The sequence below is a fragment of the Penicillium chermesinum genome (assembly GCF_028974085.1).
Source record: "Penicillium chermesinum strain IBT 19713 chromosome Unknown utg000004l:1.0-3345178.0:1.0-3348027.0, whole genome shotgun sequence".
In the NCBI taxonomy this organism is placed as follows: Eukaryota; Fungi; Ascomycota; class Eurotiomycetes; order Eurotiales; family Aspergillaceae; genus Penicillium; species Penicillium chermesinum.
Window position 1 is genome coordinate 3,179,949 of NW_026695314.1, and position 27,983 is coordinate 3,207,931.

The 27,983-nt window shown below is 50.6% G+C and overlaps 14 protein-coding genes across 14 annotated transcripts; 4 read left to right on the plus strand and 10 right to left on the minus strand.

Moving 5' to 3' along the window:
• Nucleotides 1–1,765: 1,765 nt before the first annotated feature.
• N7468_006106 (uncharacterized protein) lies at nt 1,766–3,543 on the minus strand (the record flags this gene model as incomplete). The annotated part of the gene is made up of 3 exons (XM_058475402.1): nt 1,766–1,929; nt 2,000–2,646; nt 2,711–3,543. 3 exons carry the CDS (start codon nt 3,541–3,543, stop codon nt 1,766–1,768), a joined length of 1,644 nt encoding a protein of 547 aa, XP_058331142.1.
• A 1,473-nt stretch (nt 3,544–5,016) lies between these two features.
• On the plus strand, nt 5,017–6,077 carry N7468_006107 (uncharacterized protein; the record flags this gene model as incomplete). The annotated part of the gene is made up of 2 exons (XM_058475403.1): nt 5,017–5,673; nt 5,709–6,077. The coding sequence occupies 2 exons, from the start codon at nt 5,017–5,019 to the stop codon at nt 6,075–6,077; spliced, it is 1,026 nt and encodes a 341-aa protein (XP_058331143.1).
• An 813-nt stretch (nt 6,078–6,890) lies between these two features.
• On the minus strand, nt 6,891–7,151 carry N7468_006108 (uncharacterized protein; the record flags this gene model as incomplete). Its single annotated transcript, XM_058475404.1, has 1 exon — nt 6,891–7,151. One exon carries the CDS (start codon nt 7,149–7,151, stop codon nt 6,891–6,893), a length of 261 nt encoding a protein of 86 aa, XP_058331144.1.
• A 1,756-nt stretch (nt 7,152–8,907) lies between these two features.
• N7468_006109 (Chloroperoxidase) lies at nt 8,908–9,624 on the plus strand (the record flags this gene model as incomplete). The annotated part of the gene is made up of 2 exons (XM_058475405.1): nt 8,908–9,010; nt 9,065–9,624. 2 exons carry the CDS (start codon nt 8,908–8,910, stop codon nt 9,622–9,624), a joined length of 663 nt encoding a protein of 220 aa, XP_058331145.1.
• A 964-nt stretch (nt 9,625–10,588) lies between these two features.
• On the minus strand, nt 10,589–14,388 carry N7468_006110 (cycloheximide resistance protein; the record flags this gene model as incomplete). The annotated part of the gene is made up of 10 exons (XM_058475406.1): nt 10,589–10,824; nt 10,892–11,132; nt 11,181–11,482; nt 11,534–11,772; nt 11,823–12,121; nt 12,679–13,043; nt 13,122–13,434; nt 13,482–14,090; nt 14,148–14,165; nt 14,221–14,388. The coding sequence occupies 10 exons, from the start codon at nt 14,386–14,388 to the stop codon at nt 10,589–10,591; spliced, it is 2,790 nt and encodes a 929-aa protein (XP_058331146.1).
• A 185-nt stretch (nt 14,389–14,573) lies between these two features.
• N7468_006111 (GMC family oxidoreductase) lies at nt 14,574–16,316 on the minus strand (the record flags this gene model as incomplete). Its single annotated transcript, XM_058475407.1, has 1 exon — nt 14,574–16,316. One exon carries the CDS (start codon nt 16,314–16,316, stop codon nt 14,574–14,576), a length of 1,743 nt encoding a protein of 580 aa, XP_058331147.1.
• A 1,967-nt stretch (nt 16,317–18,283) lies between these two features.
• On the minus strand, nt 18,284–18,967 carry N7468_006112 (uncharacterized protein; the record flags this gene model as incomplete). Its single annotated transcript, XM_058475408.1, has 1 exon — nt 18,284–18,967. One exon carries the CDS (start codon nt 18,965–18,967, stop codon nt 18,284–18,286), a length of 684 nt encoding a protein of 227 aa, XP_058331148.1.
• Nucleotides 18,968–19,000: 33 nt separating this feature from the next.
• N7468_006113 (uncharacterized protein) lies at nt 19,001–19,968 on the minus strand (the record flags this gene model as incomplete). Its single annotated transcript, XM_058475409.1, has 3 exons — nt 19,001–19,156; nt 19,208–19,512; nt 19,563–19,968. 3 exons carry the CDS (start codon nt 19,966–19,968, stop codon nt 19,001–19,003), a joined length of 867 nt encoding a protein of 288 aa, XP_058331149.1.
• A 375-nt stretch (nt 19,969–20,343) lies between these two features.
• Nucleotides 20,344–20,961, minus strand: N7468_006114 (uncharacterized protein; the record flags this gene model as incomplete). Its single annotated transcript, XM_058475410.1, has 3 exons — nt 20,344–20,417; nt 20,484–20,648; nt 20,757–20,961. The coding sequence occupies 3 exons, from the start codon at nt 20,959–20,961 to the stop codon at nt 20,344–20,346; spliced, it is 444 nt and encodes a 147-aa protein (XP_058331150.1).
• An 81-nt stretch (nt 20,962–21,042) lies between these two features.
• Nucleotides 21,043–21,265, minus strand: N7468_006115 (catalase; the record flags this gene model as incomplete). Its single annotated transcript, XM_058475411.1, is given in 2 exon segments — nt 21,043–21,149; nt 21,160–21,265. 2 exon segments carry the CDS (start codon nt 21,263–21,265, stop codon nt 21,043–21,045), a joined length of 213 nt encoding a protein of 70 aa, XP_058331151.1.
• A 74-nt stretch (nt 21,266–21,339) lies between these two features.
• Nucleotides 21,340–21,769, minus strand: N7468_006116 (uncharacterized protein; the record flags this gene model as incomplete). The annotated part of the gene is made up of 2 exons (XM_058475412.1): nt 21,340–21,556; nt 21,717–21,769. The coding sequence occupies 2 exons, from the start codon at nt 21,767–21,769 to the stop codon at nt 21,340–21,342; spliced, it is 270 nt and encodes an 89-aa protein (XP_058331152.1).
• Nucleotides 21,770–22,406: 637 nt separating this feature from the next.
• N7468_006117 (uncharacterized protein) lies at nt 22,407–23,099 on the plus strand (the record flags this gene model as incomplete). Its single annotated transcript, XM_058475413.1, has 1 exon — nt 22,407–23,099. One exon carries the CDS (start codon nt 22,407–22,409, stop codon nt 23,097–23,099), a length of 693 nt encoding a protein of 230 aa, XP_058331153.1.
• A 146-nt stretch (nt 23,100–23,245) lies between these two features.
• Nucleotides 23,246–23,785, plus strand: N7468_006118 (uncharacterized protein; the record flags this gene model as incomplete). The annotated part of the gene is made up of 1 exon (XM_058475414.1): nt 23,246–23,785. One exon carries the CDS (start codon nt 23,246–23,248, stop codon nt 23,783–23,785), a length of 540 nt encoding a protein of 179 aa, XP_058331154.1.
• Nucleotides 23,786–27,179: 3,394 nt separating this feature from the next.
• On the minus strand, nt 27,180–27,953 carry N7468_006119 (uncharacterized protein; the record flags this gene model as incomplete). Its single annotated transcript, XM_058475415.1, has 3 exons — nt 27,180–27,320; nt 27,409–27,715; nt 27,775–27,953. 3 exons carry the CDS (start codon nt 27,951–27,953, stop codon nt 27,180–27,182), a joined length of 627 nt encoding a protein of 208 aa, XP_058331155.1.
• Between the last annotated feature and the right edge of the window lie 30 nt (nt 27,954–27,983).

Below are 27,983 nucleotides of genomic sequence, written 5' to 3' on the forward strand. Positions count from 1 at the left end.
TATATTATATTTGGGGGCTCTACTATGCCAGGAATAGGAGGTGTACAGCCAAGCCGCTAATCGGGACCCCAGTCTGTTGGGCGTATGAAAAGCGTCCCGCGCTCCCCACTGCGACCCGCTCCCACGCCGCTGGAGTATAGAACTGCCCCGGTCCATTGGCTCAGGGGGAGGGCTGTGGATCGGAAGTCCCCACGCCCCCTCTGGCAGGATCCGCTGGGGCCCTTAATGGGGCCAAGCACCTTGGTGGGCCCCCGATTTGAAGCACGATCCATGCCAGCGCCCAGCGCTGATTCGTGCCTAATTCGAGCCCTTGTGTATACGTCAGCCACATCGTAAATCGTGTTCGGGCTTGGTGGCGAGCCGTTTCGTCGCCTGGGGCTTCCTTTACCCCACACCTAGAAGGACTCTCCGGCCAGCCCTCAGGGGCCGGCCAAGGCACACTCGTGTGCCTGTTGAACATCGTATCGCTGAGAATCTTGATATTTGATACCTGTGTCTTAGTGGAGGACTGGAGTGGCAAAAAAAAAAAGCTTGGTTGCTGGGGCTCTACGTCTTGCAATCAGGGTATGCCAATCAACTGGAAGCTATATGGTGCCGGTAGATTATGATCGTATCTCATTGTCTATTCCTCTAGTTCAGGCGACCTCCCTCCCCTACCGTGGTATCACTCACCTGAAATTACAGGAATCAGTCAGGGCCTGTTTGATTGTATGACCTACCCAATCAAATGGAGGGTGGACAGTGCCCTGCTAACGGCTAAATATATCGCACGGTCTTGCTAGTAAAACTACAGGAATTTGATCGCACCCTTCTCCAACTGCTTCGACGATACATTCTTTTTCTCCAATCAATGATCATCCGAAGCAGATCCCGAAGACAGGGAAGGATAGAGGACAGAGGGGGTTTAGCGTACAAGTCCACCCGCGTGGTGATCTGCCTTCGCAAAGGACGCCAATCGCTTAACTCCAAGGATACAGGAATGCAAGAAATCTTCGCGCATTACGTACCATCCCCTTCCTTCCGATGCTCTTGTCTCCACTTTCGAAGCTTGGCTATCGAGCCCCTCTGCTATGACCCAGACAGCGGGCCTATAGGCTAGGCTGTTGCCCTGCCCGTCGAGGCAAGGCCACCCGGATTCAAAAATAGCGACCCCCGCCGACCCAAGGTCCATGCGCCTACGAGATTAAGCATGAACACAAGCCTAAAACGACAACTTTGTCTGCGGGGCAGGAAGAGTGCGCAGGAAGGGCTCAATCACTGGCTCTATTCTTAGATTTGACAGCCGACCCTGCAGTAGCCTCGGGCCAAGCACCTGCGTTTTCCATCGTCACGTTACTTTTAGGTCGTTCTGCATTGGGTTACGATAGTGTTCAAGTGGGATAGGTACTGCATGGCTGAAACCGTAAATACGCCGGCGAAAGTGACTTCACTCTCAAGGCAACTGTGGCAGACAGAACGTTTCGACGTTTGCAGTATGGCGCCTCCTCCCCAAATCGGCCTCGGTAACGCACTTTGTAACAGAAATTGGAGAGAGCAGTGTAGAAAAGGCCCGTGGTGAGCTGAATATGAGCTGAATATCCCGGCGCGACGAACCGTGACTACTTGTCTTACGGCCTCCAGGGGCAAAGTCGGATTGAAAGCTTCTACGCTTGCTTTTGTTCATAAGGTTTGGCATTCACAGGAGAAATGGACAGCAAGAGAAGTAATTCATAAACACATAGCGCCTGGGGATTCGCAAGGCGGGCCTACCCGTCTATAGACTGATTCAGGCTGGCGCGGCACGCTTCGCCAATCTCATGCTCAATGCTTCATCTTCTTTAGGATCAAAGACGCCATTCATCTGAAGAACGGTGACCCAGCGGCTATCGGTCAGCCGACGGGCGAGGCGCTTCTCAGTATCTGCCGGTTGCTCCCCGGCTAGGGGGGTACCTTCGATTCGGTGTCCCTTAAGCAGCGTCATAAGGACTGCGGGTAAACTCAACCTGGGCCATCTTCATACCCGGGCAAATTCGAGGGCCGGCGCCCCAGGGAATGAACAGGCCCTTCGGAGCGTGGAAGACTGCATGGTCAGAGCCTGGGGGGTTGATCCACCGAGACGGTCGGAAAACAAATTCATCTGGCATCGTAGGGTCGGGCTGGAAGAACGACGGATCCGATTGGCGATTGAGATCTCGCCACTCCGGCAAAAGGTGGAGGGTGATGGTGTTTGCGCTAATGCGAATGCCCGCAGGAAGGTGAATTTGCCCGTTGGAGGTCTGGAGCGTCTGCGGTGTATTGACCTCGCGGTGCATCTTAGGCACGGGCGGGTAGAGCCTCATGGTCTCAAGCATGAACGCGAGCGCGCGAGTCACGCGCGGGAAGTGGGTCGAGTAGTCTGGGGGCACATCGTCGGTATTCGCAGGCATCAGCTCGTCGGCTTCCTCGAAGACCCATTCCTGCCATTGGGGGTACCGGGCCAACAGGACCAAGGCGAAGGCCAAGGTGGTGGATGTCGATTCGAACCCAGCGGCCGTCAACATGACCTGGTGGCCGACCAGCTCGGGCTCGTTGAGTCCCTTGCCATTTTCCGAGGCATGGACGAGCTTGCTCAGGATATTGCTTGGAGGTGGTTCCGTACTGGGGGGCCTGCGATCGACGAAGGCGTTCCTGGTCGATTAATGAACGCCCATGTTTCGTGACTTCGTCCTTGGCGCAGGCGATCTTGAGAAACCTGGCATGACCAGGTAGCCAAGACGGCCAGCGTCGAAGCACCTTGGAGGGGAACATGACAGGCCCAGCGATGTTACTGACGACGGTGACAAGAGAATCCCGGTGGTCCAGCTCATAGCCATCCTCTGGCTCTTGCTTTCCCCAGGTCGTCTGCAGGCCCATACCGGCCCCGAGAAGGACGTTGATCGTCACAGTCTTGAGCATGTCGAAGAGGGCGGTCGTATCAGCCACGCTATCTCCCTCGAGTTGCCGGTTGGCGAAAACATCATCCAGGAGGTGACGGGCCTGCCGTATGGACTCCTCAAACGCATTTTTGGAGACTCGCTCATCGATCACGCTAGTGATTGCCCGACGATGCCGCTGCCATTCATCTCCATTGCTCATGAGGATATTAGGTCCGAACTGGCCCATGGGGATTTTCATCTCCTTGGGCATCTCGAAATCACGAACACGCGTCAGAATCTCTTGGGTGACGTGGGGGTCCGTGGTCCATAAGTCCAACCGCCATCCAAGCCCGACTAGCACATAAGTCTTCCCCATTTCCTGGCCCGGTGCTGTTGCATACTGCTCGAACGGGCGTAATTTTTCGTGAAACTCGAAGCCAAATATGGCGATGGCGATTCGCTCCCAGATCTTCCTCGGTAGAAGTCGCTGAAGTCGAAGCTTCTGGGAAGGCGCAATCAGTAGCCACCATAGGCTGGATTGGTTCACAGGGACCACTACGATGGGAACTCCGATTCTACGAGCCGCGGCAAGGTTCTTGACCAAATTGTACAAGTAGCCAAGAGGCCACAGCAACGCTAGTGTTGCGACGGCTAGTAGGAGAAACGCCATCTTGAGCTAGAGGCGTGTTCGAGATGCAAGAGATGAGAGTCCCAAGGCAAAGGGGTAGGGGGGGTTCTACCAACTCCCTAGGGTCGATGGAGGGAAAGGACGAAGGCTCGTGCCGAGTGATAGGGAATGAACAATTCGTGGAGGTCTTTGGATTTATTGAGGGCGAGAGATAGAGACAGTCTCAGGCTTGCAGTTGATCAGCCCACACACACGTGCACATCGCGCGACAAGAAGGAGTCGTCAGATAACTCGGTGAGAACGAGAACGAGAATCCTCAGCAATGCCAGGCGAGACCTTTCATTTTCAATCGACCCTTTGGTCAATCCTTCGGGCCCCACCGGAAAGAAAGGTCTGGGATATGCATAGCGTTCCGTATCAAACCCAATGACAGCGCTGGGGCGAAGGGGCCATGAGTTTTGGCAGCTTCTAGTACGACGACCTGGAGGATGGACCAATCTGGGGGCTGAAGGATCCAGATGGGGCGAAAGGGGCCAAAACTGTGTCTGTCTTATTGGTGGATCTGTGGCTGACAAGCCCCACCTAGAGCGGGCGAAGAAGTTGTTTCGGTCTCTCTCGTGTGGGTTTCGAAGTATTTGCGTAGGTTTAATGATGAATGGACGATGCGAAGATGGAACTGGACAATGTAGGGGCTTCCATAAGGGAGATTGTATTATCCTTCGTCAAGACGAAACGTATCGGGTCACTCTAGGGTTCTGGAGGATCCAAGCTGCAGCTCCTGTGGGGCCCATTAAACTCAATGAGCAAAGAGGCGTTCGACTAAACCTTCGGTTGAAGTAGGGTTGGCACAGCATAATGGATTGTTCCTCGCAGTGGTGATGGGAACATTGAACCGCGTCAGCAGCACCCCAAACGTCACAAATGGCCTTATCTCTTCTGCAACGCTCCAGAATCTAAAGTAGAATTAGCAGCGCAGCCTGGCACTTTGCATTAGTGTGCGACCCCAACACATTGCCCTCTGTCCCAGATACCGCTGTATACCCTGCCCAAGAATGTCTTCTGCATTGTGTCACCTGGGCAACTGTTCATCTCTTCAGGCGGTAAGCCCTCCAGCCAAACACTTATGCAACAACGCCTAAAGCCTCAGCCAAAAGGGCCCCTTGACATGCTTTTGCATCTCACTTCCGCCCCCATTGTACTCCACATTGTCTTTTTTTGGGGGCAGCCTCGAGTGTGTATTGCAGCGCTCATGCCACCCTCTCGACCTCCACGGGGGGCGTTCTTTACATCTTGCATGGATATGATGATGGGGGAGCGTTGGGCAATCTCTTCAGCGTCGCAATCCGGCCCCCTGGCTTATTTTTTTGGCCCGTATCGAGCTGCTTATGTTTAACCTTATCAAGTAGTCATGAGCCCCCTTCTCTCAACCCCGTTCTTCTATCTTGGAGGTCATTTCCCCAAGATCTGTCCAACCTCTCAATCTACGGTCCGTCTACCGCAACTTCGACCGCAACAATGCCTCGCCAACTTATTATGAAGCAAAAGAAGCCCAAAGGTGGTCAGGTCTGGTACCCGCTTCAGCTCAACCTCGTCCCAAAACCCACGCCCGGGCCCAATGAGCTCGTTGTGAAGATCGAGGCCGCGGCGTTGAACCACCGCGAGATCTTCCAACGTCAGAATCTATACCCAAAGGTTTCATTTCGTGCTCCTATGATGTCTGACGGCTGTGGGACCGTTATTGAGGAAGGTCCGGGCTGCCAGACGGGTCTTCTCAACAAACGTGTCATTATGACAGTCTGTCGGGGATGGAAGACTAGTCAAGAAGGCCCGGAAGATTGGGAAAACTTCGACACGGTCGGCGGAACAGAGCCTCACTACCACCTGGGCATGGCGCAAGACTACTTGCTCGTCCACGAAGACGAGGTTGAGCCCGCCCCCGAACATCTCACCTCCATCGAGGCCGCGGCTCTCCCAGGTTGTGGAATTACTGCGTGGCGCGCCCTGATGACCAAGTCCGGTAACGCCCTGCCCGGCCGCAATATCCTCATCACGGGGATTGGTGGTGGTGCGGCGTTACAGACGATGCAGATGGCGCTCGCAATCGGCTGTAACGTCTATGTGACCTCGGGTTCAGAGGAGAAGCTCGAGAAAGCGAAAGCACTGGGTGCCAAGGTGGGGTGAGCTACAAGAACCCCGGGTGGCCCGAGGCTTTGAGCAAGCTCCTTCCCGCAGACCGCCCCTATATCGACGCTGTCATTGATAGCGCCGGTGGAGATATCGTGATTAAGTCAGTGAACATCCTCAAGCCTGGAGGCATTATCACGATGTATGGCATGACTCTCGCCCCGATTTTGGACTGGCCCATGCAAGCTATCTTCAAGAACATCGAGTTGCGGGGAAGCACTTTGGGATCCCGGACCGAGTTTCACGACATGGTCAATTTCATCAAAGAGAAAAAGATCACGCCCATCATCAGCCGAACTGTACAAGGACTAGACTGCGTGGACGCTATTGATGGATTAATGGACGATATGAAGACTGGCGTGCATTTTGGAAAGCTCGTTGTGGAAATATAAATGACGAAGGCTCGACAGAAGAGAGACCTCGGATACCAAAGACACGTTTCAGATTTGTTCATAATGTGAACCGGTTAGTTTTAGACGTAGGACTTCAGATCTTTGAAGTTGGCTAATGTAAAACAAAATAGTTGTTAGACTTAGATTCGGAGTTCAAGCTAGTTCGGGGTGCACTGCAGCGGACGACCCCAGAACTAATGGTATATTGATCCAGGGGTTCGAAACTCCACAGTACGCTTGACAGGTAGGTTCAATTCCAAATTAAAGTTCTCCAGTTGCATTATTATATTTTAGCAGGCAGGGTCCTACACGAGTACCGAAAAACGTACGCTGCAAGGTTGAGCTTGCAATGGAAGATATCCACGGATGGGCTACTGAATTACAGCCCTAGAATCGCCAAAAATCAGCCTCTGAATGATCCAAAAGAAGAAAATTGCTCTAATCCCAATCTAAAAAAAACGCCTCCGATGGGCCTGATACCGTGAAGAGCAAATAGATATCTGGAAAGTAGTTCTGTACAGGACGGGGTATGTGCTGCGAAGAAAGAATGATGCGGTGGCGGAATGTTGCGTGCGCCCCGCCCGTGCCCCTCATTTGAAACCGAAAAAAAAGAAAAGAAAAGAAAAGAAAAGGGAAAAATGAATGAAATGCGGCCCCAGTCGATCATTTCCCATTATCCATGCACGGTGCGCACTGCGCTCTGGGCGCGGAGTACCTCGTACCCGTACTGCCAACTGGAAACTCCATGCTGAATTCTTAAAACTTTTGAGCAGTTAGTAGATACTCGCAACAGCTGCGGGAAAGCCCTCACATTCATGCTCTAATGCCGTTGTTCTGATAGGGCGGCGGTGCCGGTTGATATGGATTGGTGGCCATGGGGATAGGCGCTTGGTCGTCCGCAGAACTGCCTGAACGGGTTCGTTTGCCTGCAGGGTTCTTGAGAGGACGGACGTTCGCTGGGTTTACAGGACGAGGTCCTAAATTGTCCGCCGGGTTGCCCTCAGGCTGATCCCCTTGTTTCTTGGACTTGTCCTTGTTCCATTTGTACAAAAGACCAACGAGAGTGAGACACATTTCGGAATATTGGTTAGAGGCACGAAGTCTGCTCGAGCCTGGTGCTGCAGGGGGATGTAGAAAAAGTTGGAGGCCGGGGACAGTTGTTTTATAATTGCCTTCGCACCGGCCCCTTTTGGCCTTTTGACAGATTGGCGAAGCATTGAGGATAAGAATAAAATATTTGAATATTTAAATAGAATTAAAACATCCGGCCCCTTAATCCCCATAGTCAACCAGCAAGAAGCGACGGCATGCGGGTTGGAGGCTAAACTGTACGGAGTAAGTCCGTTGCACGGTCGCTCGCGCAGCCCCCGAGGGCGATCGCAATCCACTTCTCAGCCCAGCCTATGGGGGACGCACCGACGATCAAGATGTAAAATCACCGTACTTCGTATGGCTGGAAGGCTATTCTTAGAGACTAACGGCGGGGGTTTGTCCTGATGTCCGGGTCGCCTCTTCAAGTAGTCGAGCGGGTACTAGTAGGGTGATGCCGGCGCAAGCTCATAATATATATCTGAACATTTAAAAACCCACGATTCAAACCCACTGCTAGTAAATAGTCCAAAGAATAGTGCACACTCAGGACGGCACCCGTGGGCGAATCACTTGAGAGTTAAGGGCTCAGCTTGCTGGGCCCTTCATCATTTGCTTTGAAGTTAACTCACGACAAGTATATGCCCGAGGCGTTTGGATTTCCTAATTTTATAGGCTGCAAAGCCAACTTTTATATTAGAAAGCCTTTCTTTTCTTCCATTGTCAGGTAGGTGGGTCTTGGAAAAGCTTATCTGGTGGTGAAGAATAAGAACACGTCTACCGGTCGCTTTCTGACCACTTGGCGTGAAAGTTGACTGCAGCTTCCGAGGTATTCTGCTGTTGAAGCAGCCAATACATCCGGCGACGTTCTATGCACATCCAGTCTTCGCTTTCTTTGTAATAAATCAGAAAGCCCACGGGAAAGGAAGACACGCCAAGAGGCCAGAGCCAAGCGAATTCGCTCCGGGGGGTATCATGCAGAGACGCTCCTACTGGTACTATGATGAATGGTACAAACAATGGAAGCTCACGGATCACGCAATACCAGGAAGCCTTCAAGGTGCATTTACTAATGGAAAGCCAACTATAACAATAACGCAAAAAAAATGACGGGGACCCTTCGAGTTCTAAAATGATCCTTGAGGGGCCGACGGCGGGAACGCCTAATACGACTGGGCACAGGGGCCCTCGATAGGGCGTCCAGTAGGGGGGATCGAGAGTCGTATCGGCTGACAATGCAGTGGCACGGGGCCAGCTTGGCAAATACAGAGCCATTATTCAGCTTACACCCACTGGACGATAAACGCACAATGAGACCGATAGATTGACCCCCAGTGACGGTTGGGCGTCTGCTGGGAGAAATCGCCCCGCGACCAATTCCCCGCGTCAAGATCGCACCCCAGCTTTATTTTGTTCTCCATCGCTATGCAATCGTGCCAATGGTAATGGGTTCAATTGTGCATTTCCAAGTCAGTCATGGCCCCAACGGAGCTGGTCTCCTGGGCTCCGATGATCTGATGAAACCCCTCCGTAGGGTAAAGCGTATAGAATACGCTGACGGCTGGTCTGCAAATCTGTTATACGCACAAAAATACTCGAGGCTGGGCACTGGAAGACTTCATCTCCGTCCTAACGTTGACTATATAAATACTAGTAAAAATAGTTGGCCGTTTTGATCGAGGCTCGAAGTAGTACTACAAGAAAAAGCAACTTGCCCTTTCCTCCCAACTCTAGCGGCACAATGAAACTCCCACTGGTTGGCATCACACTCGCTAGCTTAGCCACGGCTTCATCCGACTGGCAGCATAGCGACCATGCATGGCATCCCGCGGGGCCTTTTGACAGTGAGGAATGCAAAGAATGTGTGAATGAAGATAATGGACTAACCGTCGGATGAGGTCGATCGCCCTGTCCCGGGCTAAACGCCTTGGCTAACCACGGTTGGCTTCCTCGTTCGGGAAAGAACATTGATCTGGACACTTTTCGGTCCGCCATCTCTGGAGCCTATAACTACGAGCCTACTTCCATGGACTTTATCTTCAGTCTTGCCTTGAAATTCAACCTTACGACTACCGGGAATCAGTCGACATTCAACCTTGTTGATCTAGCTCGGCATGACGAAATCGAATTCGACGGGTCGCTATCTCGAAACGACATTTATTTTGGTGATGACCTTCACTTTGACCCAACAGTCTGGGCTAGCACGGCCCGGAGACTGCAGCTTTATGATACGCGTGGATCGGTCGAAGACCAATACGTTACCCTGGAAGCCGCAGCTCGGGCTCGCGCAGCACGAGTGGCAGATGCTAAAAGAGCCAACCCAAGCTTCAATGCTTCCGCCAACCAGATGGCGGGTAGCCCGGGGACTACGGCACTTTACTTAACCACACTATGGGATGATAAAGTGGGAGCGGTCCCTAAGTCCTGGATCAAGGCATTCTTTGGTGCGTGTTCATGAGTTTGAGGTGGTATTGAACCTTAAACACATTACTGACCGCTCTACAGAGGATGAGCGGATTCCCTACAACGAGGGGTATAAAGCGCCTCAAAAGCAACTGACACTGGCTGATGTTACTGAGATGACGAACAAGGTTGAACAAGTAACGATCTAGGGGTTCACAGGATCATTCGAACGTGTTGGGCTCTGGAGGGTCCGAAAAGAGTACTTTTCGTTTTAGTGTGGCTTCTTCTTGGGTACGTGGCCTTCTTCCAATGCATCAGCTGTGGAACAAAACTTCTGGGACCTCCAGCGACGAGAATGCAGGAGAGTAATCAATGATCCAATTGGATTTGGAATAGCCACGTCCCTTGTCGAATAAAGTGCCTTCGCCGTTATATCAGATACAGTCGGCGATAGAATGCATCGATACATTCTATTTCAGAAGTCAATTGTGGAATGCACAGACCGGTCTGTCAGTTATCTCTCAGAGTTAGCCCGCTCGATTAAATTTACAGTCCCTAAGCCATGATATGATTTTGTTAATAAAATAAATACTTGTTTATTCAATAAGAAGAGTCCGACTAAATCGTAAAAGACCAATTGACAAAGAATATTGAGAGTTCTATCCATAACATATACGTCTGATAGTATGTCGTAGGCCGAGCCCCGTCCTAGCACTAGTCGCTATTCATCCGCATTCACAAGAAACCAGGGCATCCAACCAAGCTTCCGGGCAGCATGGCTCAAGCTATCTTCCAGACGCAGTCTTTCGAATAGCAGGACATTCATCCTATGGAGAACGGCTCAGCTAACCACGTACAGTAGGAGTGCTGTCACTGACATAGATTAGAACCAGCACGCGGTTGGGAACTGGACACCTGATATCAACCCGCAAAGCGGCTCCGCTTTCTGAGCCTGGCTCCAAAATAATACAAAGCAAACATGCCGAAGATACAGGCGACGCTGAAGCTCGCCAGTAATGTCACCCCCACCCGATACCTGAATGGCATTGAACATGGGGGGTCGAGAACAAAATCGACGCAGCTGCAAGGAGGCTGCGGGCAAAGCCGTTAGCTGCGAACAGGGAGCCAGCGTAGCGCGGGTAGGTGAATGGTAGGTAGATGAACATGCATTGTGTGATGACGAAGACGCCACACATGCTAATGGCGATCCCGATCATGCTGATTATCCAGTGGAGTGAAGGCCGCGCTGTCCATGCTTTGTGGTCCCGTTAGCAGTGAATCAGTGCGCAAATAGTGTATGGCGAGGGCCCAAAAGTACCTACCGAATAGGTATAACCCAATTGGGATCAGGAAGGTCGCAAAGAGCCCGGGCCAGATACGTGCTTCTGGTGGCACAGTGTCGAACTTCGCAAGGCGTTTCGGTTGCAGGTAGTAGAAATACGCGCATAACAAACAGACCGCGACACAGAGCCCACACAGTACAGATAGGAACGCCAGTCCCAGTTGGCCCAAATTGAAGTTGTACATCTCTTCGTAAACAAGCGGGAAGCACTCAAAGAAGGACTAGTAGATACAGTACGTCAGAGCTGTATAGAAAGTCGAAAAAAGAACTGCGGGGTCCAGAGCGTTCATTTCCCATGGTTTGATCAGCGCGTCGAAAATAACCTGCCGAGGGTCCATCCTAGCCTGTCGAATCTCAGACTCTGATTTTAGGTCAGGTCGAAGCGTCTTTCGACGAAGGCGTTGCGCCCGTTTGAGAAGAATGTTTTCCGAAGATGTCTCCGGCATGGAGAAGAACATCAGGACCATGGTTGGAGCTGACAGCCACAATAGTTCCCAGGAGCTCCACCGCCATCCCTTCGCCTGAACTGCAAAAGCACCCACCAATGGACCAAGTGCCTTCACGTGCCAAGCTGGTTAGATCCATCAAAATCGCTAGCTTCCCATGAAATCAAGCTACATACCGGACCAAGAGTTGCACCCCCTCCCCAGACTGCAATCACGTAGGGCATCCCGGTTGGAGAAAAAAAAGTCCCCGTAGCTAGCGCCCGCAGTAGCAAGGCACGGGGAACCAAAGAAGCCGAGTAAGAAACGAAGCATCAGGACCCCTGCTAGGTTGTCTACCAGAGCCATGGGTACGCAGAGAACCACGAAGATGAAAAATGTGACAACGTATAGAGGCATTCGTCCAATTGACGGATTTCTGACAGCGGTGAGAAAAGAATTGGGCCCAGACCGTAGGCAATGACATACAAAGCCAAAGCCAGCGATGCCGCCACATCGCTGATGCCAAACACTTGGGTGATATCATCTTCACTGGCCGTGTAAAGAGACGAGCCTATGTACACACTAAACGTGTACACGAAGAGGAGAATAGCAACCCATAACTTCTTCCCAAAGGACCAATTATGGGGATTTTCCGGATCGTCGTCCGAGTACCAGCCGACCACTGTGACCTCCATCCGGTCCCTTTTGCGGGAGGCGACTTCGGCGTCGATGTTCGCAGCAGCGTCCGCAGGTAAAACTCGCGATTTCTTCGTAGTGTGCAGTAGCTGGGCGGGAGTTCAAATGAAGGATCTTCTTCTAGATATGTGGCCCATCTTCTGCTGGTCACAACACGTAGGCACTGGCCAAATGCCGAGTCTCGAATGATATCCCACATGGTAGCCCAAGGCGAGTGGAAAGACGTGGAGCACAAATAGCGGATGACCAAGGAAAGAGATGAGGGCGAGGCAATCTTATTGTGACTTAAATATTCCCCCGTAAAGAAAACGTCCTGCGTATGTTTACTACTTAAAGATCGGGGGACCTTTCCTTTTCGGGTTAGCGTTGCGAGCCCTGGATCCTCCCATGCAGATCGGCTCGGCACCTTAATTTTCCCGGATCCTGCAGCCCGCAACGCTAGCCGCATTTGGGGCTGCTTGGCGGTCGTCCACGTCCCATCTTTTGGTGACAAGGACGCTACAGCATCATGCCTGCCCAGATGAGCACATGTCCTTCTGCCAGCTGCTGAAATGGAATATCTTCAATCCGCTAAAAAAAGATAGCATATCAGCTAAATATCCATAGCACATCATGTTACAGGCGGGGAACCGCTCAAATCGCTTACCTTGGCCATCATTGTTGCCTGCCCGATACCCATATGCTCGCCAATCCAAGCAAGAACATCAAGCACATACGTTTTTGCTGGACCTGAAAGAGATTGACTAGTTGGTAGAACATAGAGGGGATGGAGCAGAAGCAGGCCGCCTACAGGGCGGCCTCTTGGGGGCGTGGCCCCGGCGTCGATGAGGGTCAGATACGCCTGCGGATCGCTAGCCAAATGATATGGAATGGATGCCAGTATATGCTCAATCAGGCCACTGGACTGCTGCCCAAACCCCAGGAGCACTTCGCTTCGGCCCAGTTGTCGCGCCATGCGACTGAGGATCTCAAGGAGCATCAAGCGAGTCTTGCGGTAAGTGTTGATGACGGCTGCCACGTAAGCTAGATCGGCTCCAAGGTGAGCTAACTAATGATCCCCGCAAGATTGAATGAATCAGAGTGAAATACCATCAAGATAAGTGTGGACAGGACCAGACCTGCAATAGGCACAACTAGATGCCTCGGCTGCTGATCGGGAGATGAAGCCAACTGGTGAGGCTTTCCAAAAACCAGAATGGTCCATGTCCCACTGCGAAAAAGATTTCTCGATTTCCAATGCATGTTCGAACGTGCACTCCAACGCTTCTTGCGGCAAGTTGGGTCTCTGGAGTTGAGCGCTTGCCTCGAGGAACAATGGTTGGCACTGAACGAGGATTGAATCCAAGCTTTCGATGGATTCGTGGGATCCTGGGGCGCCAAGTACGCTTGGTAATTTGTACGCCTGAGCGGTGTTAGTGTCACATCCTCGCAACCGAGATCTCTACATACCCCAAGTGGATGTTTGATAACCAGAGGGTTAGCGACTTTAAACAGGTGTGTACTAGCGTGTAGGTCAAAGGGCGATGCTTCTTCCGTAAGAATGGCACCTATTCCGCGCACATGCGCTACATGTCCAAAGGCATTTCCATCCGAGGTGACAATCTCGTACAAGCCCAGCAGGACCACAGTAGCGAGGGCTTCGATTGGGGCCTCTTTGATGATATGTGAAAGTGAGTGATGGAAATCACGAAGTAGGCACACATATTGCCGTCTAGCTTCGTGTAAAATATTTGAGTCGCTCGTCCGGTTGGCAAGACTGGCGTTGGCGACAAGCTGAGCTGCTCGTGCCAGGATGAAGGACCTATCAGCCTGCACCAGAAGAGATGGCAACCTATGCATAAATCCGCGAGACAGGATTGGATTGGCGGGTACAACGGCATAATCCTTCAGGAAAGTCTCCAAGCTGTCTTGCCCTACGTGCTGAAAATCTGTGCGCCCTTCCTGCAGGGGGACATGGGACGACGTAATGACGAAATCTGAAATCCTCTTCGTTTCTGTATCCGAAGCAGACCCGGTGGGACTTCGTACAGCGCATACATACCTGCGAAGTTTGATTTCCTTTTTTTAATTGATATATTCCTGGGTCTGGGGTCATTTGCTGCCGGGATGTCTTACCGGCCGGCCCTCATCGCACTTGAGCAATTCGTCAGCGCAGGTCCGGGCCGAGTGCGCAGATTTTTATACCTACCTTGAGCTTGCGCTTCCGACACGTTCCGCATGCGCGGGATACGCCGTAGTTCACCATAGTGACCTGTTGAAGAGCCACGGCACGCTCGTTCGAGGGCAGTGGCAGCTGTCTGGGCGTTATCGACGGATAGGCGACGCTAGTCACGTGAGCACACGTCCCTGGATTCATTGAACGTGTCTTGGTTGACTCGAGGAATTCTTATCTTTCAGATTAATATATGTCAAGGGAAAAGTCACAAGACTTCGCTTGGGGGATACCAAAGTACCATATGTAAACATTAATATGACATTCTCCCGAAGCTAAGTATATTCAAAATGAAAAGAGATATAGCGGAAGAACCAACTATCTCTTAATTACTGGTAAAGATCACCATGGTCAGCTTTGATAGCATCAGCTCCTTTCTCAGCAACCATGTAAACAGAGTTCTGAATCCGGCAGTCCGGAATCTCAGGAATAACCGAAGCGTCAATTACACGGAGGTTGGAAATTCCGTGGACCTTGAGACCCCGGTCAACGACACCCTGTTGGATATCTTTCGAAAGACGTGCAGTGCCGCAGGGGTGATAGGAGGTCTGTGAACGATCAAGAACAGTGCGTTTCATGGCCTCATCATCATCAAGTGGCATTTCCCACGGGTACTCGCCCTCGACGATATCCTTGAAGCCATCGCCATTCTTCAAAACGTCGTAGGCAAAGCGAATACCCTCGCGGATAGCGATGATATCAAGATCATTATTAAAGTAGTTAAGGTTGATGTTTGCTTGCTGGAGAGGGTCTGCGCTGTTGAGAGTCACCTCGCCTCCCTCAGAGACCGGGCGGACGAGGTCCACCATAACGGTCATGTAACTTCCGTGTTTAGGATGAGGGAAATGCCACTGGAAGGCGCTGCCGAACAACGGGATGAAGTCAAGTTCAAAGTGCGGCTGGCCGTACGGGCAGAACGGATCTTTGTTACCGTTTGCGGCCTTAGCAGCGCGATATTCGGGGGACTTCTCTAAGTACTTGTCGATTCGCGGAAAACCGATCATCTCGAGGAATGGCGATCCCATAGCCCCTGCATGGCCATTGGCGTAGGCGGAAATGACCTTGTCCTGGAGAGGGCCTTTGCGAAGAACGTGGTTGTCCATTGAGAATTCATCTTTGAGGCGCAGGACAAAGGGAACGCCGGGATGATCAAGGAGATGCTGACCAACGTGGGGGGAGTCAACAATGACTGGGATGTTGTGCCGGGCGAGTTCTTTCGCAGGACCAATGCCACTCAGCATCAGTAATTTAGGAGTCTCAAACACTCCCTGGGAGACAATGACCTCCCGAGTCGCGTAGAAGCTCAGCTCTTTCCCTGAGGAGTTGATCACAGTGACTCCCTTGGCAGTGCGGTCGGCCTCATCAATAATCAGAGCTTTGGAGTGAACCTCGGGGAGGACAGTGATGTTATTTTTGCCAGCGAGAGCGAGGAAACTACCGGAGCGTCGACCCTTGTAAATGGTGTTCACACTGTGCACGAGGCCACGCATTTCACCATCGAAAATATTCTCTGAGAGAGGCTCCCCAGTAGACTTCCAAGCTTTAGTGAGAAGCTCACGGAATCCTGCCATCTCTGGCATGAGGTTGGCATGGGCAATTGGGATGGGGCCTCCTCCGCCAATATTCTTCAATTTGGGCGAATAGAGCCCAGCGTCATCATAATACGTAACACTCTTGCGGAGGTAGTGGACGAGAGGCTCCCATGTCCATTCCTTGCCTCCGTATTGCTCCCATAGGTCGAACGTGCCCTTCGACCCAGGAACCCAGGAGAAGTAGTTAAGTGATGAGCTACCGCCCAGGGCTTTGCCCCTAGTGTTGGGCTTTTCAATGCGCTCGTAATCGTCACGCTTGACCATGGTCGTCTTGAAAGCCCAATCGTACTGGGAGCCACGCAAGTCCATGGCATGGGCCGGTGTCCGGATCTCCTCGTTGTCGCTGGAACTGCCAATACCAGCCTCAACAATGAGAATGCGAGCGGCCGGGTTCTCTGCAAGCCGAGCAGCCACAATGTTTCCGGCAGTTCCACCGCCCACGACGATGAAGTCAAACCGGGCACCGTCTTGAACCGACATATTGGAGAAGTTGATGAAAGAAGAAGATCTGGAAAAGTCAAGAATCGTTGTCCACGCTTGAAGGGCATTCAGACTTGCATTTATAGCTGGGGCCCTCTAACGATCTCTCTGAATCGGCTAGTGGCAAAAGCCTCTTCGTCTCCATGGGCCCATAGTAGTACCGTGTCTGGCATAGTTCAGCTTAGGATGGACACAAGGGAGAGAATATGACTGGCTATCCGGAGGGGGAAATGTATGGAGAGATTGCCATGCGATTTGTGAGTACCACGTTGGCAGTTGAGTGGGCCTGGGCGGTTTGCAGATAGTGAACCGTCCTACCAGGAATTCCCACGCATCGTGAAGTTAGCATGGGCTTATCGAAGAACACACACTGCCCACGGCATGGCTCGGAGATGGTGGAGCCAAATCAAGGTGGGGATCATCCAGGAAAGGACTAGTTGAAACCATGGTAACCATTTTCGGAAAGACTAATAGCCAATTGGCAACCACCAAGACTCTAGATCACCGTTACCCCTCTGGAGCTTTATTGTGAGACACGAGCTACCAACTTGTTAGCTCGTATATCACTTGGAAAAGCTGCCTTGCCAATCTTTTTGCGGTTGATACATGACATATAGGATTCTTCACAGTACGAAGTACGTACTCCAATCAGATTCCACATAGGCACAGGATGAGTTTGCCTTGGGGTAAACAGGAGCTGCAGAAGGATAGACGCTAGACAGATCCTTGAGGTATTTGTTGACGTCACATGGAGTCCACAGATTGCATTGCGTGCGCGGATGTTTCAGCGCGAGGCCAGGAATGTATCCTCTTTTCTTCTTGGAGGCGCGAAAGCTTTTTCGTACATTGACTAAGAAGCAAACGTGTTGGTGCATTGGCTAAGAACTAAGGAGCTCAACTCTGCGTGAGTCCTGATTTAGGTGTTACTACCAACACAGGTAGTACTGCTAGATCCAGAATATGCAAGAAGTTGGCGGGGTTGGCTTGCCTGGGGAGGGGCGAGGCCTTTTCTTCTGGCCCGTGGGCACTCCACCTTGCCCCTCCTATGCTTCTGTGCAGAACCCTGATGAGCTGAAGTATAGATTTTCTATTGATGAGGGCCAAAAAAAGGAAAAAGACAAAGACAAAGAAAAACCAATTCTATTCATTCTACGACTGACTCAGCAGCCCCCACCCCAGTTCGAACGAGACTTGCTGGCTGGGAGGGCATGGAAGGACTGTCTGTGTGTTGTCCATTAACGACTTCTGGAATTGAACAGACCAGTTGGATCTGTTATATCCGTATGTTTCGGGGCTTTTGGATAACCCATGGCGGATAGTATGGCAGGCTTAATCAACCAAAATCTTGGCCTTCCATTATTCAAGGCTTCGCATAGCCGAGCTTTCCGAGCTTTCCGAGGCCGTCGGTAACCGTATTACTCAGCCTTCTATTCTCGTCCACGGGTCCACGGGTCTTCTAATACTCATGATTGAAAACACGTCTCTCTCTGTCACCGATAAATTATTCGGCCATGGGCCCGACGATGCCTCGTGATGATGTCCTGCACATTACGCAACCATGTGCATCGCTCAGAGTCAGCACGTTCGCCATAGCTGCGAAGGGCCGGGCCTAGGGTGCTCATAGTTACTGCGTGCGAGAAGCTGCTATCTCTCCTGCGATGAACGGACCCTTCCAAGTCGCTCGATCCAGACACCACCATGGAGGTTTGTGACGATGAGTGAGAATCCCCTATGTAAAGATCTGCTCGACAATGCCGTCATTTCGTCCTCGTAAAATAACCGACTATGAGCCCGAGCGAACTTCGACTGGGAATGCGGTGCTGTCTAGCGTGGGTATAAATCCGGTGCTATGGGGTGGTTGGCGCCAGGAATCGATTGATACGAGCAGGCGGCATCATATCCTTCCTCTTAGTCAGACTGGCGTCTCGGTGAAACGAATGACGAGCCGACACCTATATCAACACATCCTAATATCCATGAATCGAAGACAACAGCGAGTCTGGTGACCACCGATCATCTATTAACAAGGGAGTGCGGTCCTTATTCCCTAACTGGTAGAGTAGATTCAGGAGACATTTCTCGACTCCCTGGCGCGCCTCCAAACTCAGGGTGCTCAGAACCTGCACGAGGTTCATGGCATAGTGCATCTTCCGCTGTCCTTCTTGGTGAAGCCGGTCAAAGCTCTCGCAGAGGATGAAACGCAGCTGTTGAGCGGATGTATGCCACATTCGATGCGACCTTCTCAAGATCTCCTCCAATTCGCCCAGAGCGGTTCGGTGAATAAGGGGTATGAAATTTGCGTCTGCGAACGCTGACAGTGACTCTTGTACGAGAATACTCATGGAAAATAAACAAATCAGCAATTCGGTTTCTTGCTGTGTGACGTGAGATTCAGAGCGGGAAATTTCGGTCGAAAGCTGGAACTCGTGGCGTAATAGTGTGATGGCGGCGTGGAAAAAAGTGAAAGGGGGAAGTTCTTTGGTAGAAAATGATGCCATGAATGTCCTCATATCCTGGACAAACGAGAGCAACCAAAGACAACGCACCTTGTGCAAGTCCAAAGACGGGGCTTGCGGTCGGAAGATGGGCGAAGTGGGGCCACTTATTTGTTCCAGGTTGTTCGTGGGTTCGAGCCATGATGGCTGTGACATTAAAGACACCCTAGGATCTGTTAGCCGGAGAAGTCATCCGCAAAAATATGTCCCTCGGTTCACCCACAGATACACCACCAACTCCAAGCGCCAGTTGTCGCGGAGCGCCTCGATCCCCCCCTTGGCATCAATCATTCTCTGTAAGCCCCTGCGATGAATGTTCCAATCCTCCACGGTGCCCCAGTAGCGCTGAGTTCTTCAGCGAAGAACGTCCAATTAGATAGGGTAAAGGATACGTACCTCGAAGGTGAGCAAACGAATCGTAGCCGCGAATGCATGCTCGCTCAACTCCGTCTCAGGGTTTGAAAGATAAATCTGGAGTATTCTTATCGCCTCGAGCTTATATTTCAACGCCTCTGAGGAAGTTGTGCCTGGGGTTGGACTACTGCCAGTGTATAAGTGAGATAGGTGTGCCGCCGAGTGCGCCATAATGCAATTGAAGGATGAAGCATTTGAGAGATCGAGCGGAAACCATACGTCCTTCATGGGGTTGAATTCGTTGGCTTGCAGATCCTCAAACATCATCGCTGCATGGGTACCAATCCCTGCCGTTTGATTAGTAACATGGCAATTACCGAAGACCGGCTACACCTACAGTGATAGAGAAGCTTCTGGTGCTGGCTCGTTAAGTGAACAGGACATGTTTGGAAGGGATCTGGTCTCGAGGTTGCCAATGCAAGGCCCATGCCATTCAATAGCTGAGCGGGCACACTGGGCAGCGTCTCTCGATTTTCACGAGGATCTGCCTCTCTTTGCGTTTTTAATTCCGACGGACTACTCGGGTTGGCTCCCTGACCGTCCGCCTCATTCGAGCTGCTTTTCGAGCGCGGAAGCAAGGTACGTGAAGACCGCCGGTGACGAGCCTTCGCCTCATGGTTGCGCTGATGCCGCAGCTTCCAGTGCTCTCTCATGGCATGGCTCCGAGCTGCCGACTGCTCATTCTCGGAGACAAACCTGAACTGAGGTGTTCCACCCGAAGAGCTTGACGGCGAAGGGGCCATGGTGTTCTAGATAGCTGAGAGAACATGATGCTTTTGGGGCCTGGGCCAAAACCCAACGTAGCGACATGTGGGCCATGCGGCGATCACATGACAGGATCGCTGTACTAAAACGATCTTGCGCAGAAATAGCAAGGATCAGCCTATCGTCGGCGATGTACGCCACAGTGGATTCCGTTTCGTATCCTAGTTAGGTAGACGCGGGAAATAATTATCTAATCAAAGAGAGTCGAGCCCCTCCCTGAGGCGCCCGTGGAGGGCTCCGCCCTGGATCGATCCGCTAACGGTCGCTATTTGACCCATTGTGTCCTTGGCAAGAGACACGACCTTCACATTGTTCACCTAGATTTATGGGCACAGAATATACCAGCTAAACGACTAGTCAAGCGGGCCCATGCGCCCGAGTCTGTAGCGAACCGTGTTCGGGTATGCGAAGAGGCGTGCTTGGAGCACTGGGAGGTGGAGTGAGCCATGCTTGTGCCTGACCGCAAAGAGCTAATGGTTATATCAAGACTTACCTGGACCGGCGGAAGCGGCAAATCCAGGGACCATGGTGGACGGGGAGAATGCCGCCTCTTCAATATCCGCAAAGTAGTTTTGCGCTTGATTGACGTCAGCCTCGTCTCCAAACCGCCATGAGGGACAGAACTTACGTTTCGGTTCATCGTAAGACGACCAATCTGCTGCAGAGGGAAATCTTCATGTGGCCAAACTTTAGTCACGTCGAAGATATTCCACTTGTACTTCTCCGCGGCTTCCGGACTCATCAATTGGACGTAGACGTTCCATACGGGAGTCACCGCGCTCGGTGGCTTTGAATATATCCCGGATCATATAGTCCGGGTCCTCTCCGGCCACTCTGGTGGCTTCCTCGCGACTAAAATACTGTACCCCCTGTTGCGATTTCACGTGGATTGTCGCATAATGAAATGTGCCATCCTGCGATCGGAAGGGTTGAAAAATCAGTCCAACGTCCGTCTCAAACCCTGGGGGCATTGGTGTCGTTCATTCTTCGTAAATTTGTAGGTGTGGCTGCTGTACGAGTTCATAAACCGCACCGATTTAGGAGTACCGCGCTCACTGAAGAGACTCAGCCAGTTGGTGAATTCCCTCAGGGTTGCCAACATGGAAGCTTCCTTTGGTAGGATGGTGATTGGTTAGGAGGCCTCGCTCGAGTGAACGTACTCCCAAAACTGCCTGATGCATTAGAAGGAATCGTCGTTGAGAGCAAGATGGGAAGACTCACCATGTTTGCATCGGGAAGGTGGGTTCGGGGATGGCGCTTGTGGGATCGATTCATCGAAGAAAACTTGATCGGATCCCGAATGAAAAGACTGGCTGGAATGGTGTTTCTTTTTAGATGTCGTCGTATACTCATTCCGAGTAAGGCAGCCGTCCTACTGTGTTGTTGAACACCCAGTCCAAATTTCCCTCGTCGGTGTAGAGCTTCATCGCCCAGCCATGCACATCGCGAGCGGTGTCCGCAGATCCAGACTCAGGCCCTACGGTCGAAACACGCTGCAGGACCGGGGTCTTCTTCCCGGCTTTGTTCAAGAAACTGGCACTGGTAAAGTCGGAACAGTCTCTGGTACTTCGAACTCCCCAAGGAAGCTGATTATCTTTGTCATCAATGATAGTTAACTAACTAAGTCTTGCTGCAGCGCACAGGTACATACCCAACCGCCTTTGCATGAACCACCCTTCAAGAACAATCAGTACCAGGAATGCTGAATCATGTAGACGATGCTTACCACTCGGGCGTTCTTTCGCGCGACAAATGAGCCAATGTCTCAATGAGCTGCATCCTGCAGCAACCCCAGCCCGCCGCCCTGTTTCCCCCGCATCAACGCAGCGGTGCTGTTGTCTGCATAAGGACATCCTATCTTTTGGCGTCAGGACAAATTCAACCACGTCTTTGAAGTTCGAGTCCTTATTACCTTCAGATAAAGTATAATATTTACTATCTGCCATGTTGAATGATTGATGGGAACAAAGGAAGGCAGATTCCCGCAAAATTTAGCGTAGATGAGCGGAAAATAAGAGCCCGATTTCGCTGCCTTAAATAGACAGATCTGCCAAGGTCAACCCAGACATATGTTGATCGTAGATCGCTACAAGGCGGCCCTTACCAATATAATTACGGCGGTTGGTGCTGAGCAGTGCACATCCAAGATGGCGACTTATTTCCGAACGAGATCTGCATATCTCTAATCCGTACACAGCGTGACGTAGCGGTCAGTTCAATCTCCGAGCTTCCGGCCGAGGCGTTCTCTACACAACTCTACTCTCACTTCACTCAGATAACCAAAATGCCCCATTTGCCTATCGAGGTCGTTGAATGGATCGTCTCTTACCTTCCAGAAAATGATTTATCGAGGTATGCCGTGATTTCTAGAGACTGGAAAGTCGTCATCGAACGGAGAACATTCCGCGTACTACACATGAACCCATCCCGTCTACTCAATGTTCATAAAATTCTGGGGTTTACCTCGGCATCCCCTAATATGCGGACCAGGCGAGCCCAAATCCAGGAAATCCAGTTCAAGCCGGTGCTCCCAGAGTATGATGTCGCGCTATGTAAAGAACATGAGACAGCAGAGGAACAAGACAAGAACAACAAAGCATTCTCGCAAGCAATGAGGTCATTTCTCAATACCTTATCCACTTGGCCTGAGCATGAGAACAGCCAAACCCTATTCACTATTGATTTCGCTCAATCTGCCAGTGATCTAGAATCTCTGGGATATCTGTCTGGCAGTACCACCAGTAACAACATGGCTCACATGATCTATCGGCGCCACCTTTTTGCCGGAAGATACGCCCATTCATATCTTCAGATCCAGGAAACCCCGGGAAGCTTTTCTCTCGCTCCAGTAATTTCCCGTCTATGCTGGAGCATTGATCCAATGTCTTCCTATAGACAGGTTGCCCCAGCGGCTTCATCAAAGATCATTTCCCGATTACCTTGTCTCCAAAGCCTTTCTCTGAGTGCCTGTGACAACGAAAGAAAAGACAAAGCACTACGTAATCTTCTCCGGGATGGTATTAGATATATTTGCTCTCCCATTATTTTTCATTTATTGACATGCAAACAGAATTTGCGCTTACCATCGCTAATTGGCCGACATCTTTAAGAATACTCTCACTGGAATATCGTGGCGATCCACCCCAGGACCAAAATCAGTCCCCTCCAAGACGGTCCAACCCTGGCAAAGATCTACTATCCTTGGCGTTAAATAGCCTTAGTCAACAACTAGAGCGTATTGACCTGGCTTCGATAATGATTGGACCTGAAATTTTCTCTTCAGAAAGAAATGGAAAGCAGCTTCAGTGGCCTAACCTGACCACTTTCAAGCTACACTACAAGGCCGCTACACCAGCCGGGGAGTGGCTCTTCGATAGAGATCCAAGATGGATCCAGCCGAGTCCACCCAATTCACCACCATACCCCGGAAGCGACAATGAATGGAATGAGGAATACGAAACTCCTCTGGAAGACTGGAGAGAAGCTCTCTTCCGCAGCCATCCCCTCCCAGCACTGAATGACCTTTACCTGGCAGCAGGTAGAGCAGCGTGTCATATGCCAAAGCTTGAATCTATGCTGCTAGAAGGAGATGTTAGCAACGATAGAGGCCTAGATCATGTGGTAGATGATTCTAGTGTGGCTAAGCACGAGTTCGAATACGACAGATCCTGCGGGAGGGCAACTTGGGTTAGCACATCTGCTTTCCACGTGACCGATGAGATACGTGAAGTCTGGAATGCAGTAGCACGGTTCCATGGCCATGATGAAGCTAAAATATCGGTTCGTCTCACTTGATTCACCGCCTCATACCTATTGACTAACTGTTTCATTACTCGCACAACTAGAGTATTGGCTGCATAGGCTATCAGTATTCCTATTACGACGATGAGATATTCGATCCTGAGCTCCGAAAGAGCGGAGAATGTTTTTCGTGGGATTAAAAGTAAAGCCCGTGGCAGGTTCTCTGCTTGGCTCTCTTCAGGATTCCGCGGAGTCATTCATGTGTTCTGCTGTTTCTTTTTCTAGCCTCCGGTATCCATGGAACAGTTATTTTCACCTAAGTATCCATTTGGGGTTCGTAATGCCTTTCATATTCTTGATGCATTGATACTCAGTGTTTGGTTCCCTTCTTTGGCTGCTCATTGTGCGCCGGTGCGTGCTCCTAGCTCCGTAAAGGGCATGGCGCCAGCTTTATGTGTATGAACAAACTGCGGGAAAACTTTGATGATCATCCTGTGTTTGAAAGTATTTGTATCTATTTAATGAGACCTCTGGGTTTGAGGACTGAGCTTATAGGTATATTTCTTCAAGTGGCAATAGATGACCACTCCCGCTCTGCTGGCAATTATCTTCTGAGTCGTTGTCACCAGGTGGTTTGTTACAGTCTACAAGGCTACCTCTGCAAGCGTGAAGGACGCTTGGGAACATGGAGAGGAACGATCGTCTCATCGTTCGAACGATAAAATGGCAAAATTCCAGGTGACTGAATTTGCTCTTGACCACTGGAAATCCCTTAGCTCCACAGCCAGGATGGAATTGGGTCTCCTATCTGTTGGGGGGGCGGGGGAGGCGCATGGATCTTCAACAGACTCTGGCCTGGAATTCATCAAGATAAAGACTAATAAGCTGGATCACTTTGGAGTCTTTGATCTCGCCAAAGGTCTTCCAAATCAGTCCTGATAACTTCTGCAACGATGAAGCCTCCCTGATAGATCCGGTCGAGAAGTTTTACTATTTTGTGCTTCTTCGAGTCTTCAAAGACGTTAGCTCCAGCCATTCTCAAAGGAAATAGCAAGAGCACCCCGGGAATCCCTGAAGATCGAAGAACCTCGTCAGTGTGTTCTAAAATCGCATCAACATGTTCTTCAATTTTATGTAGATTCAGCGAAGGTCCCGGTATTTGCCTCCATAACGAGTGGAATGTGAAGTTCCTGCAATGAAACAAGAGAAGGCCATGAGAATTGGCCATAGCCAGCCTGGACACGGGGTCTGAAACATCTGAAAGCGATGCTATTTTGTCTTGCCACTTCTCAAGTTGATTTTGGATTTCAATACCCTCATTGGCAAGTGCCTCTAGAGTCAGATCGACATATTCCAGGTGTCCCGTTCGGTTCTCAATTAGGCCGAAAAGGCTGAAATATTCAGGTTAGAGAGATGAATTTGGATAATTGATCGAATGAGAATCATACGTTTGGCTGAATGAGGAAGTATTCATCATGAGCGTGAGAACTGTTCCCATCGAGTCCCAACCATCATTTGACTTGAAGGGTACACTGTCCCCAGAAACCGGCCATCTACCCTGTGAAAGCATTGTCGGCTCCCCATAAAGAATGGCTCTGTTGATCTCCAGGACCCGAAATGCATCAAACAACTTCTGCCGTAACGAGGAAGATCGTATTGTGTTCCTCATTGGTTGCAACATTTTGGCTGTACCAAATAACATGTGCTTGGCCCAGCCATCTCCCGAGGTTTTGGTCATGAGCTATACGAAAATTTTAGCAGAAACAGCTGTCGAGAACTTTTATGGCCTTACTTCAAACAGACCAAGGAGGAACGTGCACCAGAGCGTTCCTTCTTCGTAAACTGAGAGACCTTCTGATATTTTAGACCGGAGGCCTTGGATTGAGTCTTCGTAAGATTTCCACGCAATATAGTGAGCTGATTGGCGTCTCCTCTGTGACCTGACGGAGCATTTTCTGCTAGCTCTTAATGAGCCAATTGCAACAGCTACATGCCAGAGTGGAGGCGACGTGCTAACTAGAGGCGCGAGATCTGTATACACCGAAGCAAAATCTCTCGTGAAGTGGCTTTGATGGAGGAACTCTGCAAAATGCTCCAGATAAACCGCATGAGGAGGACTGTGCACTTCCTTAGGAAGTTCCACCACCTGGGAGGGTTTTGTAGATTCCATCGAGATGATGAACTTCACCTCGGGACGGTCTGCCTTCTGTGCTTGGCATATCTTCCCCGTTCGAATGCAATGCTCGCAGGGAGGACCCCCTTCACACTAATTGCCATGTATTAGCATTCTTGGTCATAACGCGGCTCACGTCCAATATTTGGTTCTCAGACCTTAATTTTTCTTGCGGCACAAGGTTGACAGCGCGTTATCCTTCTCCGTTTATCCAGAGGGCCTATGACTCGCTTCATCGCTCTCTGCTAGCATGCCACTGCCATAGACACTTGTCCATCCACAACCTCTACGGTATGCGTCTCGCGTGCCCAGAAGGGGTTTTAAATAGCAGCAATACATCTGAATTCTAGAATAGCGCTCTAGGCAACCACCAACCTTGGAAATCGAGTTATCGATGACTCAGCTCTGCTTACCAAATCAACTTGAGTCCGCCCACTGCGGCTAGCTGAGCCCCTAATTTGCTGGGCAAGGTTTCATGGAGCTGCGGTCCCTTGACTAAACCGCTATCCGCACCCATTCCACGGTTTGACTTAAGGAACTCTTTGGAGTGCTAGCGGGTGCCATTTCTTGGTGTATACCATCGCCCTGCTTGCTGATCTGAAATGCCCTTCTATTCCAGAACTTTTGTTTGCGAACTGATCCGTAGGTCCACACAGTGGGGATAGTCCAGAGCTGTTCCGCTTCCCGACGATGGCGGAAAATGCAGAACATGGCTTGTCCTGCTATCTACAACGAATTTTAGGCCTTTATCTTACTACAACCAAAGGCCAGGTGAAGCAAATATCACCGATTCCAGCTAGAGGATGTACTATTTAAGGTGTGTATGGGCATATTCGCACATGAAGTGCGGGTGTAATGGTCCTTTGGTCTAGTTGTTAGCATATCAGCCCAGGGATGCTCCCTCATAGCAAAGTGCATACGAGGTAATGCCAAGGGTTTGATTTTCGATATCCTCCGTCCCAAAAGTAACGCTATGGGCTCCGGAACCATAAGAAGAGTAATAATGGAGAAGCCGGTTCCGCACTGAGGTACGCCAAGACATCAACAGGGATTTATCGCAAAGGTTTGAACAAGATGAATAACTGAATTTAGATTTTGAGATAACAGTACATTGTTCTAATGAATGAAAACTCTATAGAAGACAGTTCCAGTAATGCTGACACAGGCAAATAATCCAGATCGAGTCATTGCAACCGCATTCACGTCTGCCATAGAAGGGATGCCATAGCACACCCCGCCCCGTGCAACTCACCACATGTCTGAACTATGCCGTAGCTAAGATTTGGATTGGATATTGAAGTATTCAGTGATCACTTTGGTCCGCTCCCCAGTGGCAAAGAAATCATAGCCAACAACGCAGTTACAATTATTGACGTATACTGTGACTGGAATCGCACCTTGGTACATAATGTTCCACTAATGATAATTTCGTTAACATCGCTCTATTTCTTTCTGTCTCTAGTTGAGAACTTTCATTTGGCAAGAGCAACTCGGCGGAACTTACTGATGCCACGTAGCCTTCATTGAATCGCCGCTTAACCAGTCCACCGAAGATGGCATTGTTAGTCACCAGGAAGTCCTGTGAAAACAACGGAAAGCCTGAGTTGACATATCCCCTCCAGACTTCCACGGCACTTGAGTTGCTCGAATAGCTTTTCAGAGTGTTGTCCACTAGACCATCCTGAGTGGTGTTGGCATAATTGAAGAGCGACGAGGCCAAACCACTATCGGAGGCTTCGTCAGCCACGACAATACCAACGGATGGCGAGTTGCTGATATAGCCTGCTGTAATGTGGGACAGATTGCGGTTCCTAAATTTTCGGTTAAAGCATGGACGGAAAAGAATCCAATATGAACATCAAACTCGTACCACTTGTGCTGGATGAAGTTCGCCGTGTATTCGTCCCTCACTAACGGGGCCAAAGGCTCTTTGAATCCGGACGAAAATTCAATTAATGAGGAAGGGAAAGGCGCGCAGCTCGGAAATTTCGTTGCTGTCACGCCAGAAGAGGCGATGAGCAATGTCAGAAGAAGTGGGAAGGAATTCATGATTGAGTAATAAGATAAAGTTCTAGAGAT